Source organism: Morus notabilis, unplaced genomic scaffold, assembly GCF_000414095.1.
Source record: "Morus notabilis unplaced genomic scaffold, ASM41409v2 Scaffold485, whole genome shotgun sequence".
Taxonomy (NCBI): domain Eukaryota; kingdom Viridiplantae; phylum Streptophyta; class Magnoliopsida; order Rosales; family Moraceae; genus Morus; species Morus notabilis.
Window position 1 is genome coordinate 508413 of NW_010364290.1, and position 12777 is coordinate 521189.

A 12777-nucleotide genomic window follows, 5' to 3' on the forward strand; every position below is an offset into this window, starting at 1 on the left:
TTGAATTAAATTTGAGTTATAACTTGAGTTGAACTTGTAACTTGAGTTTATGTTTGGTTGTATACATTTGAGTTATGGTTTGAGTTAAGAATCTTTGAGTTTGTGTTTGAGTGAGTTAAAACTTGAATTTATATTTAGATATTATTTTAATAAAAACTCAATGCTGATGAAAAATTTTAATATGATATATGGGTCGGGTTTTATTTGTCTTGTCATTGTCAACGCATAAAAAAAAATCATCTCAATCAGAATTAAAACGAAAAAGTTATAGCATTTTTAAAAATAGTAAAAATATTGTTCATTAATTTGAATTCGAGTTTCTGAACTCGAGTTGAAGGGGAAACTCGAACTCGAGTTTTAATCATAAACTCGAATTTGAACTCGAGTTTAAACTCAAATTTTAATTTAAAAGAACATAAACTTAAATAAAATTGTAACTTGAGTTGTATTTTTTTGAGTTTTTTACTCAAAAAACAAGCCATAAATATAGCATTTGAGCGTTTTCAAATATGGTATTCGCATAGTTGCTGTGTCAAATATAGCATCGGTATTCATTTACATTGCTGGTGGTCTAATGAAAAATTAATTTCCTGAAAAACACAAATAAAAAGTTCTTAAACATGCCTAATACTTCAAACATAGAAAAAGGGATATCAACAAATATGGACGGTTTGGTAGTTTTATTCAGCAATTGACTCTATTTTTTAAAAAAAAATTAGTTGGCTCAAGTAAATCAGTGATTTATTCTGGTTAATCAAGTAAAACAGAGATTTACACCGGTCAATCAATGATTGAATTCGGTCAATAAGCGATTGACTCAAGTAAATCAGTGATTTATTCCCATCGATTTTCTTTTCTCTCCATCTCCTCGGCAGCACCGTGTCATCGCCACCCCAACTCTGGCATCTCCCCTCATCTCCGTTTTGGAGATCTGCTCGCGATTAGATTCTGTTGTCCGTCAACGTTTCCAGATCTGCTACAAACAGTGAAGTAATTTTTTCGTCGGAGTTGCCCAAGCTACAACTCAAGCTTGAGAGGAAAAAACTAATCGAGGAGAGATAAAGAGAGAGAACAAAGTAGATCGGAGAGAGGGAGAGAGGAACAGATCTCTGAGAGTTAGATGAGAGAGAGGCGGGGAGAGAGAGAAACAGAGAGATATGAGCGAGAGAGAGAGGGAACAAATTTTAGAAGCCCAATCTTGTTTTATATTTCATCGGCCACTCTTTTAATTTAAAAAAATATCGAACATTTGTTTAATTATTCTCATAAAAAAAAACCGCTTTAACAGATAAATTTATTGAAAAAGCTAGATCGCCATCCATAATCTATACTATAAATTACTTCAAAAATTAACGAGCTAAAAATTGAGCTAAATAAATTTAAACAAAAAGGCCCAAAAGATAATTAAAAAAAAAACCTAAAAATAAACATAAAATTCAAGAAAAATAAACATTTACCCCGATTTCCTCTCTTTTCTATCTCTTAGAGCTTGTTTGTTATGTGGAAAAAGAGGATGAAGAAAGAGGAAAGAAGGGTTGGTAAAACGATAATAGAACTCATAGTTGTTTAGTAGAAGAGAAGTGATGATGAATGAGTTAAAGATATTTCAAACCTTTTAAATAACCCCAAAACATGGAGAGATTAATTGAGAGAATCCGCACGTGAAAAAAAGGTCATCCGTTTTGAGTTATATGCATATCTTTCATTCATATTTTATTTATTTCTTATCAAACATAGGCTTTGTATATTAACACCACTCTAGTGAGTCCGTCAACTTTTTTATGAGATACGAAAAGCCAATCTACAAATCACGCCAAGTACTATTAGAGCTTGTTGTCCTTCAAGCTCACTTATAATACGACCCATTGTTGTTCGGTAAGAGATGTTTGATAAATGAATGAATTAGGTTAGAGACTCAAATATTTCGAATAACCTCAATCTTTATATCTCTAAATATTACGGATTAGTATAAAGAATTCGTACCAAACACAATAAGATAGAGGGCATCCTCTTTCTTTCTATTTTCCTCACAGAGGTTATATGCATTTATTTCTTTCATTTTTCTCCCTTATTAAAGGTATATTCAACCTTTCTATATCGACTCTGCTCTAACGAGTATGTCAACTCTCCGACGAGAGAAGAGAAACTCACTTATAAATGCTGTCAAGCCAAGCTGGCATTATATGACGACGAGAGAAGCTCACTATGAATGTTGTCAATGTTAGTATTTCTTGATGATCTAAACATGTTTCTACAAACTCAAATAGCATTTAGATCTAATGAGGAATAAAAATAAACGAGAGTTACATACCTTCAGTCATTGTCACGAGTCTCTGTTTTCTTAAAAATCTAATTGGGTTAAGGCTCTTCTAAATCTTAATCAATCTCTATTTGATGGTGTATTTTTTTAAAACCGAAATGAGATTGTTGACTTAGGGACCTTACCAAGAATGTACTATTTTAAATTTGCTCTACCTATCACATAGCCAACAGAGCGTGCACAAGATACAGGTACCGATCGTGCATAAAAAGTGGGTTCAGTTTTTGAACGTTAGAAAATGATGAAACGTGGACCATATTATGCTTCATTCAAACGGTTATTATCATTTTTAAGAGAAAATTCTAACATTCTCCTACTTGGTCCATATATTCCATCATTTACCATAATAAGTAACAAAAATTCATGGATCATGGCGATAGATTCTCTAAAAATAAGTATTATCTTCCATGTATTACAATGCATTATGCCTCTTAAACACTAGCCCATATTCCTTAATGAATAAACCCTATGTTTATTCTAGGTCCAAACATTAATAATGTTTTTCAAAATGTATAAATGTGCACACAAGAAAAATCAAATATGAGAAAACATCATAAATTGAGTTTCATTGAAAACAATAACCGTTCTTACAACAAAATTACATAGTGAAACCAAATCCCATTCGAATAACCTCTATCTTTATATCTCTAAATATTACAGATTAGTATAAAGAATTCGTACCAAACACAATAAAATAGAGGCCATCCCCTTTCCTTCTATTTTCCTCACATAGGTTATATGCATTTATTTCTTTCATTTTTTTTTTGCTTATTATACGTATCTTTAACCTTTTTATATCGATTATCCTATAATGAGTATGTCAACTCTCCGACGAGAGAAGAAAAGCTCATTTATAAATGCTGTCAAGCTAAGCTGCCATCATATGACGACTAGAGAAGCTCACCATGAATGTTGTCAGACTGCAATTATAGAACATCAGAACGATACATATGAAGTTGTGCTTGCCTTTCTCATAGCTAAACCAACTTAGAATGCATGGATCATCGCAATTAAATTCTAGTGAGATGAGCATAGGTATATTGGATCTCACAATTTTAGGGACGAGTTAGAGGGTGGTAAAGGTGTATGGAGGTCATAAATTTCAGTCCTTAGATTTCAAAAGAGGCCTATATTTGGATGCTTCCTCTAGCGTCTCTCCGAGCTTGTTCTCTTACAATTGGTGAATAACTCTTTTAATTTTGGGAGTTTTAGGTTTAAGTTAGGGTGAGGAAGAAGGAATAGGTAAAAATGAATATGGGGGAAATAATATTTTAAATTACAGAAATTTTTTTATAAAAATATAAATATATAGATTTATATATGTATAATTTTAAAGAATACTCTAATATTTATTCCTTAATAAATATCATTTTTTAACTGTCAAATATTGATATGACCGTCATAATAAATTAAATAATTGATAAAAAAAAAAAAAAAAACCTATATTGAAACAGAGGTTTGAACCCCTTTGCCCAAAAAGCACGTAAATAACACGAAAGAACCTTGGAAGATGGAAAGATCAGGTGGTAGAGATTTGGCGAAGCAGTTCCTTTGTTTAGTCCTGAAATTTCTCAAGCAAAAAAGGAAAAAGTTGACACAAGCAAGTCGTTGAAGCAATGGGCTAGAGGCCCATTGTGTAAGCCCATAACTAAGTGCTGAGAGATAAGAATAGGCCGACAGGCCCGAACCTGTGGGCCTATAACAATTGTCCAAAAAGCTCCGGCAGCTCTGATATGGATAAAATACGTAATCCGCAGACGAGAGGAACACAGACAGAACTCATTCAGTCCCTCCCTCTCCTAACACTCTCACTCTAGACTCTAGAGAGAGAAAGAAGCTACTGGGCGAGCGAAAATGTCGACGGCCGCTTTCTTCGGAGCTCAAATCGTGGCAGTACGGATCCCATCTGCTCCGGCGTCGTTTGCCGGCGCGAGGAAGTCAGCCCCGTGGAACGGCGGCGGCGGCGGTGGGCCGGCGGTGATAGAGTGCTCGTCTCGGCCCACCAAGAAGGCGACGGCCCACCACATGAAGACTCGGCCGAAGAAGACGCAGGCCTGGGACATCCGGCGAAAGCCCACCGTCTACGCTCCTCTCCCGCCTCTCCCTCCCGACTGGGTTCTCGCCGGTTCCGACGACTCTTCTTCCGATTCTATCCCTTCTTCTTCTTCTTCTCCCGTGGAATCACCTCCCGCCGTGAGTTGATTTCTGATTTCTTTTTTTATTTTAATTATTATCGCTTTGCTTTGCTTTTAAATTGTTGATTGGGACTGGGTTGATTTTGCTTTGTAAGTGGCTATGGATGTTTTGTCAATTTCTATGTATGTTGCTTATATGCATAAGCTCTGATTGTTGTTGCTTCGTGATTTTTTGCCTGTTTGTTTGATGAATGATAGTAGGAATTAACAGAGTACTAGACAACGGACGACAAGGAACTGTCTTTTCTTTCCTTTTTTTTTTTTTTTTGAAATGGAAAAAAGATGAGGAGGAACTTTTGCAGATAATAGACACCAGGACAAAGATGCAAGTGTATTAGAACAAAATATCCATACCCGTTTGGTTTGTCTTTTTTTTTTTGGTGAGCGTGGAAACGAAATAATCTATTTAATTTTTTTATTTATTTTATAAATCCCCCTTTATTTCCAGAGTGAAATCCCATATTTGGTATATTAGAAAGAGAAATGATCCGTTTTGGAGGCACAATTCTCAGAACTGAAGTTTGGGTAAGAGGAAAAATTGCATACGTAAAGTTAATAGACAATTTTCACCAATCTTAAATGAATTATATCATATCTAAATGTGATTGAAGATTTGAATCTGTTTCTCATCAGTAATTGTCTTTTTAATACCTTATTGCATGCTTTGAAAATATGCATGGCAAAGATTTGGGGTGATGTATTGCAATTTAAAAACTATAAAATTGGATTTTTTGCTATCTATTGTTCTTAATGTTTTAAGTATTTTCTTTCATCACAAGTTATTAATCCCAGCTATAGTCAAAACAAATTATGAAATGTTTTTTTTCCTTATTTTGTTTGTGTTCGCAAAATCATCATTGAAATCAAATGCTCAAACAAATGTACTCCACTTATGTTCTTCAGTTTAATTACAAATTAATACAAACCATTAATACAAACCACTTATATAAATTTTAAAAAAATTATTCATAAACAAAAAATAAATGGAATTGAGTATTTCCAACCATGCTCTTCTTTATAAAAATGTTTTTTCTTTTTCTTTTTTTAAATAGAATAGACATTGTGAATCGTTCTCATGTCTATACGATGTGGGATATAATTAGTTATTACATTTGTTTTTTTGTTAATTTTAAAAACTTGTAAAGACTGGTTTTTTCTTATGTTTCTTGTAACAAATTTATATCTTAAGTTATCTTATTACTAAAAATATCAGCAAAATAAATCCTAACCCGACAATAATTATTGTAAATTGTTTAGAAAAAATAGAAATCCTTGTAAAGAATGACAACCATAAATTGTAAGATAGTACAAACAGAGTGAAAAGGAAACTTTCCAGACTCTTAAAATAAATTGTTCACCTATATATGAATAAAAAGGTAATGGAATTTATTTAAGTTGAATGAATAAATTCTATTCAATTTATATAATTTGTATTTTTTTTAAAAAGAACTTAATTAATAGGATTTACTTCAATTCAACATTTGATAGTGAAAAAAAAAAAGGAAGGGTTTGCTAATAATGAGAGGAAAGAAGGCAGTTGCCTTGAGCTATAAATTTTAACAAAGTATTCAGAAGAGCTGACAGGGGTGTAGTTAATTCAGCTACTACACGGTTGAATGTGAAGATCAGAGCACCAATCCAAAATTTAATCAAATAAGAAAAGAACAAGTTTAAGGCTTGCAAGAAGTCTGTAGTCTGTACACGATGGTTCCCTTCTTACAAGGGGGATAAACTATGAGCAAGTAATTACAGAAATTGAAGGTACGTCCATTTACACTTGCGTATAATTCTTCAGTTGTTAGACAACGTATTTGGTCGTGTAGAGGGACCAAACATGTACGCACTTCTCCTGCACACTTGTTTGAGGTGCTCCGCCTCCGGCGTTTAGCGTTAAGACTGCCAACCTGAGCTTCGCCAAAGCCCGCCAATGATTCTAGACTGTCTACCCGACTCTTTTCTTGTACTTTCCTTGCACCAAACTCAGGAGGAAATCTGTGAATATGTGCTCATATTCGGGCATTTTTCCATACCCTGAAAACAAATTAAGATCCAATTCAAAACCAGAGAGCATGACTCAGGCTTCAGATGGTGAAAAGAAGAAAGAACAAGTGAACTCATCCAATAATGTTGTAAAAGTCAGTTCAACGAGAATTTGAATTAAAAGGTCACTTGCCAGGGAAGTAGTTAATGTCGATGACATAGAACTGATCTCTGGTGCCATGCTCTCGGATGATATCCAAATTGAACAACCGTAGACCCTAGCCAAGGAGGAAAAAAAAGAAAAAAGAAAAAGACATTTAATATCCATGTCGTAGTTATGTATGCCCCATAAAACCAGTAAATGAAAAGCAAGAGCTACCAATCGACGGCGAAGGTCCTTTGCAAGTCTCTCAAGTAAAGGTCGTGGCGGAAGTTCTGTAGGAAAATGAATTACCAAGCATTAGGGGCCCTACCAAGTCTTTGAAACCATGGTGTAACACAGAAATTGGACACTGCATTTTTGGAATATAAGATAGAAATAACAAAACATAAAGACATTTTTATATCACCATTAATCCATTGCAGTGCACACCCTCGTACACTGTTGAACTTAGGCAAAGTGGCTGAATAAGACACCATTCAGAAAACCACCAGCCGGCTAAACAAGATATCTTTCGATTCAATATAACTCTAACTAATATCTAATGGTAATCCATCCGTATAAACATAAGCACAACGTGTGATGTCAAGACATGTAGCTGCCAAAATGAGAGAGGTGATAGTAGAAGTGTTCTTAAACATCAAAACCTACCAGCAACATCAGGTTCCAAATCTGCATCATCTGCAGAAGCTGCAGCACAAGACACTCTGGGAAAACGATATACACCGGCGGTTTTGGAGAGCTCTCGTTTACTGACATCAGGCAAAGAGAAACGTCTGAGCACCTTTATAGCTTCTCCAATAATGTAAACCTTGAAGAGAACACCTCCTTCAACCAGGAAACATGGGATAATTTTACAATCATGACATGCTAGTGGATAACAGAGCATATAAATTACTAATTGGTTGCAGCTGCATACCATGATTAACAAACTCCTGAAGAACAAGGGGGGGTTCTAGCTTTTGGAGGGAATATCGATCAAAAGCAAGTGATAACTCATGCGACTTTGCACTCCCATCAGCAACTAGCGGCTTTGCAACTGAAACAGATATGATGATGCACGCAAAAAAGTAACAAGTCAATAATAAATTCTACTAGATAATTCCATGCAAGAATTACACAATTATTGTTATAGTCGATGCATGAAATTTGAATAGGATAAAAACTTTGCCACATTGTCCAAAGCAACAATAGCATGCTTTAAATACTTGGACTCTAAAAGCGGAAACATATTCATACCAAGGGGAAGTGTCAGCCCAGATTTTGCAACAGCATCAGAGATAGATGATCCATCTTTCTTAATAACCAGTTGTTTGGGCACGCCAACTTTGCCTGCGTAAGTTTAGTTTATTAAAAAAAAAATATATTCAGCATAAACACAATTTAATAACCATAATTATAACTACAAACTGCAAATTAAAATTCAAGCAGAACAAACAAATGATAAGCGTGCTAATTACCATATGATTCAGACAAGTCCATATCAGCAACAGCCTGAAGCATGTACTGCCGGTTACGTAAATGTTGTATGGCATCTGGAGGATCAAGAACAGTGACTTCTGGATGTGTTTGCCGATAGTCCTAAAACATATGAAAAGAAGGGAATTAAAAGAGACAATTACTGGAAATACGCACACAGCACACGTAAATATTAGTCAGAGAAAGTAGGCACGTTGGAAATCAATTAGTCAACTTAAACCAAGTCACAGCACATTTAGCTCTAATTGGTAATTAGCTGTATCAAGCCTAATCATAAATAGCCATGAGGAATTTAGAGTGAAATGGATACACAGTCCCAATCGACAAAACAAGAGGTAACCTATAAAGACCCAACCAAACGAATTTTGACTAACATCAATATTTCACTTGAATTGAATCCTCAAACTCTTACTAGAGGACTGATTATTTATCCTTCATAACTAAGAAGTCTGGTAACACACACAAACTAGCTCCTTGTCACCAAAAGAACATACTCCTACTGTACAGAAATTTTATAACTAAATATGATTTTCACCTTGTCAAATATGCAATAATTTATCCAGAAGTTAGTCAAGAAAATAAGACATCATGGAAAGTATATACTAAAAGCAAATCAGATCAAAGTATCTCAAACTACGAGTTAGTAAATGTTAAAATTTGCCACGGGGATTCATTATCAAGGTCAGCTCAACCATGTGTACACACTATGTAGAAGAGATTCTCCATAAGTTAGTTAGCATCATTCAGAAAACCTTGATTTATATTTGATAATAGCATCAAGTAACCATGAAAGGACTCAGAAGGAAAACAACAGCAACGACATTAATAATGTGATAAGTGACAACTACAATAAAACATCAAAAGCAACTCTGAAGCCTCCCGCACACCCTACAAAAGCTATATAGAAAAATATAGAGAGCCGTGTAGGCAAGTGAACCGAAATTGGTCTTTGGACAACTGTGGAAAAGAAAACAAAAAAATAATTTTAAAGTAAATTTTAGATTGAAATACATAAAATTTTCTCTATAACAATCTACGAGTGATGATGGCTTCCAACTTAGATTATTCGACACAAAAGTGAAGGACGATTTACAGACTTATCCTAAGCTTAGAAAGCGTCATAGACACAAAACCAAGAACTAGATCTTAAATTTACTAGGATCAGGTGTGCCCTTTAGTTGACAAGGTTGTAGAGTGGAAACAATCAACCCATTCAAAAGAATCAACAATCCACAAAAATGCTCAGAAAACCTGAGAAAATCAGCTAGATGGCCACAGAAGTAGAAACATCGTCACTTGCCGGAGCCTTGAGGCCTCGACCTCAACTATTGAGTCATGATTCATGACGAAGGAAAGGGAAGCACTCTGCACATTATGTTAGACAACAATAAGTTTTAACAATTAAAATTTGGTTTACCACCAGGCATTGTCAGTGACCATTTGAGTCCCACCACTGTATAATTAGTGTCAATGCAAAACACCGCAACGTAAACCTTCAACTAACATCAACAAAAATAGTTGCAAAACAAATCAATCAAGATCCAGAACACATAAAAGTTCTTTGAGATTAGACAGTATTTAAACATAGACGGACCTCAAGAACCTGGCGCCATTCTTTTCCTGATAACTGCATTAAAAAGAAAATATATAACAACAATTAGAGGAAAAAGTATTATATCATATACCCGTTTGATTTTAATTGTTCGTCCTAAAGTCTCAACTCTCAAATAAGAAAAAAAAACATCATCTAACCTTATGCAAAACGATGTCAAAAGGACCTTGATCCGAAAGAGGCCTGTTATGATCAATAGCAACAAACAGTATCCCCTTATTTCTGCATTACATGGAAAAATCCACACAATTAGTAATAAACAAAGAAAATTAAACAAAAGGGAAAGGATTTCTACTACAGGAAACTGATCCAAGTTTGCTGAAATCTCATTTAGCATTCACAAGTCTATGCGACACGTCGTACATAAAAATTTCATTTCCAAAACACGGAAAATGTTGAATAAACACCTCATAAAATTTTATATTGTCCAAGCAAATTCAGATTAAATAAGCAATTAAATTATTTCGCTAATAAGTGAGAGAGAAGCCCTTCAGAGAGCAAAAAATTTTCAGTCGGCTCATTAAAAAAAAAAAATCGTAGCTTTGATTTACGCTCATTTGAATTGACAAGAAGAAGCAAAATAATAATAATAATAAATAAAAAAATTCGTCTGCGTGTGAAATAATTATGTTGAAAGCTTCCACGATTTTTCTTTCATTTTCTTGCCAGCCAAACGAAACCGACATATGTACTAGAATATTCGATTGGGAATACGTAACCGCAGCAAAGCAACCGAGAATCTTTCACAAATCCAACGCCACAAATCAAATCCTCTTTGCACAAGAAACATAATCACCATAAAATAAAATAAAAAATTGAATCTTTACACTCCTTTTTTAAATCTTTTTAACCGAATAAATAATTTTTACGGAATATTCAAGGCTGTCGGTAGAAGGAATATAAGTAAATAAATTCCAATCATTTTCTTCCAAATTACCTAGCTAATCCTTCAAGCTTAGGCTGCAAGAAACTCTTCGTCTTCTTCGACGTAAGAGCGTATCCAACCACAACCACTGATCTCTTGTGGAGAGGAAACCCTCCTACTCCAATACAACATTTCTGTTGTTCCGAAATCAATCCTCTTTCCTCTACAAACTCTTCTCTTTCCATGTCTTCTTCCTTACTGTACACCATTTCCTCCCTCATCTACTCTTCCAAACAAATAAACAAACAAACAAACGAAATTTCCTCGCAACCAACGCACTTTCTCGGAAAATTTTTGAACTTTCTAGGTCAGGCCGAGAAAATGAAAGAATCAAATAGAGAGAGAGAGAGAGAGAACGCGTTGATTTTTTTTTCTTCTGGTAGTGAAAGATGAGATTTCGGAGATCAAACACAGAATTCGCAGAGAAATGGCGAGAGAGAGCAAGAGAGATGTGATGATTTTGCTTTTAGGAATTACTTATATAGGTGGCGAGGAGGAAGAAAATAGAAGAATAAAGAACTGGTGTAAAATTCCCAAAAAATAGTAAAAGGACAAAAAGGGAATGAAAAGACGGAGAGAAAAAAGTGGTGTAAAGGAATTGGATTCCAGCTTAGCAGAATAAGAGGGTTATTTTAGTAATTTCGTATTGTTTTAAAAATATTTTAGTAGGGGTAGGGTAGGGGGGATGCGGTGGATGATAGGGTGAGGGTGACCACTCTACGGTCACAGTCCACAGGCACGCTTTGGTCTCTGTGTTTTTCGCTTTGTAATTTGTTTCTTCCGATAGCGTTACCTGTCGTTCATCAAATTCCGTGCACAATGCTTTATTGTTAACGCTACACGTATGCACCTGAAACATTAATTGCTATTCCTACAAACCTTTATGCTTTCAGAGCTGTCATACTCGTCTTTTTAAGAAGGTAGGTTATCGTATTAATAAGCGAACAACTTTGAAAAAAGTCCTCATCTTTACGCCAAATCTATTTGATCTCGGGTACATAAAAAGAATAAAATTTATTAATTTAAATTAAAATATAATTTTAGGTGAAAAGTTTTTATTATAATATAAATATTAAATGAGATTATTTTTAAAATTTTTTTATTATAACAAAACTTAAATTTAAAATTAAAATTAATTAAATGAATGGGGCCTACATTATCACACTTCAAACTATTTATTTTTCCTATAATAAATTTTAATATTTTAATTTTGATAAATAACATCATAAACTTTAACATCAGTGATAATTGAGATTTATTAATAATTGATGGCGTTAGCACATGATGATCTTTAGTGTCATATTAGATGTTATAACATACATTTGTTGGAGAAACACTAGCACTCAATTATAAAAAATATAACAAGAACAAAATATGAACACATCCTATCTCATCCTTCTTCAACATCAGCTTATAATTTTGCCACTCTTACTTACATGATAGTATGATACATGGGTGACACGTGATTATGTTCCATCTAAATTTAAAACAAATATAACAAAAGTACTAATTTTTGTCACACGAAGATATCTCCATCAGATCATTTTTAGGATGTTTCAAATGTTAAGGATCAAATTAGAATTTAGTGTAAAATCTGGGGACTATTCTTGAAATTATCCTACTAAATATATCTAAAATATTAGAAAATTAATTGATATTTTCAGTTATTTATGTTGTATTGATTTTTCTCGTTAAATTAGTAATTTCCTGTGCTACATATCATAAGCTTTCAAACTCGACATTTTTCTTTTAATTTTGACAGAAATTTTCAACCTTGCTATTTTGAGGTCATCAAGAAACTAGGCATCAGAATCGGTGGATCATGGATGTAGTAGTATGACTTATGAGACACGTTAAATTTCATTTTTTTTTTTTTTACCATAACAAGCTAAACAATGGTATAGGGACTATAATTTGATATGTAATATTACCAATATATTATTGATTAGTAATACTTTTTCATATCCATTTCTTTGGAAAAAAGCCAAAAAAACGTCCGTATTCTCCTGTGGTGGTAATTTGATATGTAATGCTTTCCTTGCTAATTAGTTATAAACATCTTTTTTTTTTTTTTTTTTTTTTTTTTTTGGGGGGGTTTGACATTGG

General features: G+C 33.9%; 2 protein-coding genes across 3 annotated transcripts; one reads left to right on the forward strand and one right to left on the reverse strand.

Moving 5' to 3' along the window:
• Window positions 1-4095: 4095 nt before the first annotated feature.
• LOC21408205 (50S ribosomal protein 6, chloroplastic) lies at window positions 4096-4742 on the forward strand. The gene has a single exon (XM_010106233.2). It carries the CDS (start codon window positions 4175-4177, stop codon window positions 4520-4522), a length of 348 nt encoding a protein of 115 aa, XP_010104535.1. The 5' UTR covers window positions 4096-4174; the 3' UTR covers window positions 4523-4742.
• A 1265-nt stretch (window positions 4743-6007) lies between these two features.
• Window positions 6008-11104, reverse strand: LOC21408206 (inositol-tetrakisphosphate 1-kinase 3). Of its 2 annotated transcripts, XM_024170843.1 has the most exons (10): window positions 10684-11104; window positions 9887-9968; window positions 9729-9761; window positions 8116-8236; window positions 7895-7987; window positions 7575-7694; window positions 7307-7483; window positions 6875-6930; window positions 6689-6773; window positions 6008-6546 (listed from the first exon to the last, which is right to left on the reverse strand). In XM_024170843.1, the coding sequence occupies exons 1-10, from the start codon at window positions 10890-10892 to the stop codon at window positions 6458-6460; spliced, it is 1065 nt and encodes a 354-aa protein (XP_024026611.1). In that variant the 5' UTR covers window positions 10893-11104; the 3' UTR covers window positions 6008-6457. The 2 variants fall into 2 exon arrangements, with proteins under 2 accessions (XP_024026611.1, XP_024026612.1); XM_024170844.1 differs by lacking the exons at window positions 9887-9968; window positions 10684-11104 and adding an exon at window positions 9386-9499 and having other exon boundaries at window positions 6009-6546.
• Between the last annotated feature and the right edge of the window lie 1673 nt (window positions 11105-12777).

Excerpts from the sequence above, each read along its gene's own strand:
- LOC21408206 (XM_024170843.1), bottom strand. The coding sequence starts at position 10,892 with ATGAGGGAGGAAATGGTGTACAGTAAGGAAGAAGACATGGAAAGAGAA. Across the intron at positions 7,988-8,115 it reads GGACTTGTCTGAATCATATG|GCAAAGTTGGCGTGCCCAAA; the intron begins GTAATTAGCACG and ends AAACTTACGCAG. Across the intron at positions 6,931-7,306 it reads TTTGGAACCTGATGTTGCTG|AACTTCCGCCACGACCTTTA; the intron begins GTAGGTTTTGAT and ends ATTTTCCTACAG.
- LOC21408205 (XM_010106233.2), top strand. The coding sequence starts at position 4,175 with ATGTCGACGGCCGCTTTCTTCGGAGCTCAAATCGTGGCAGTACGGATC.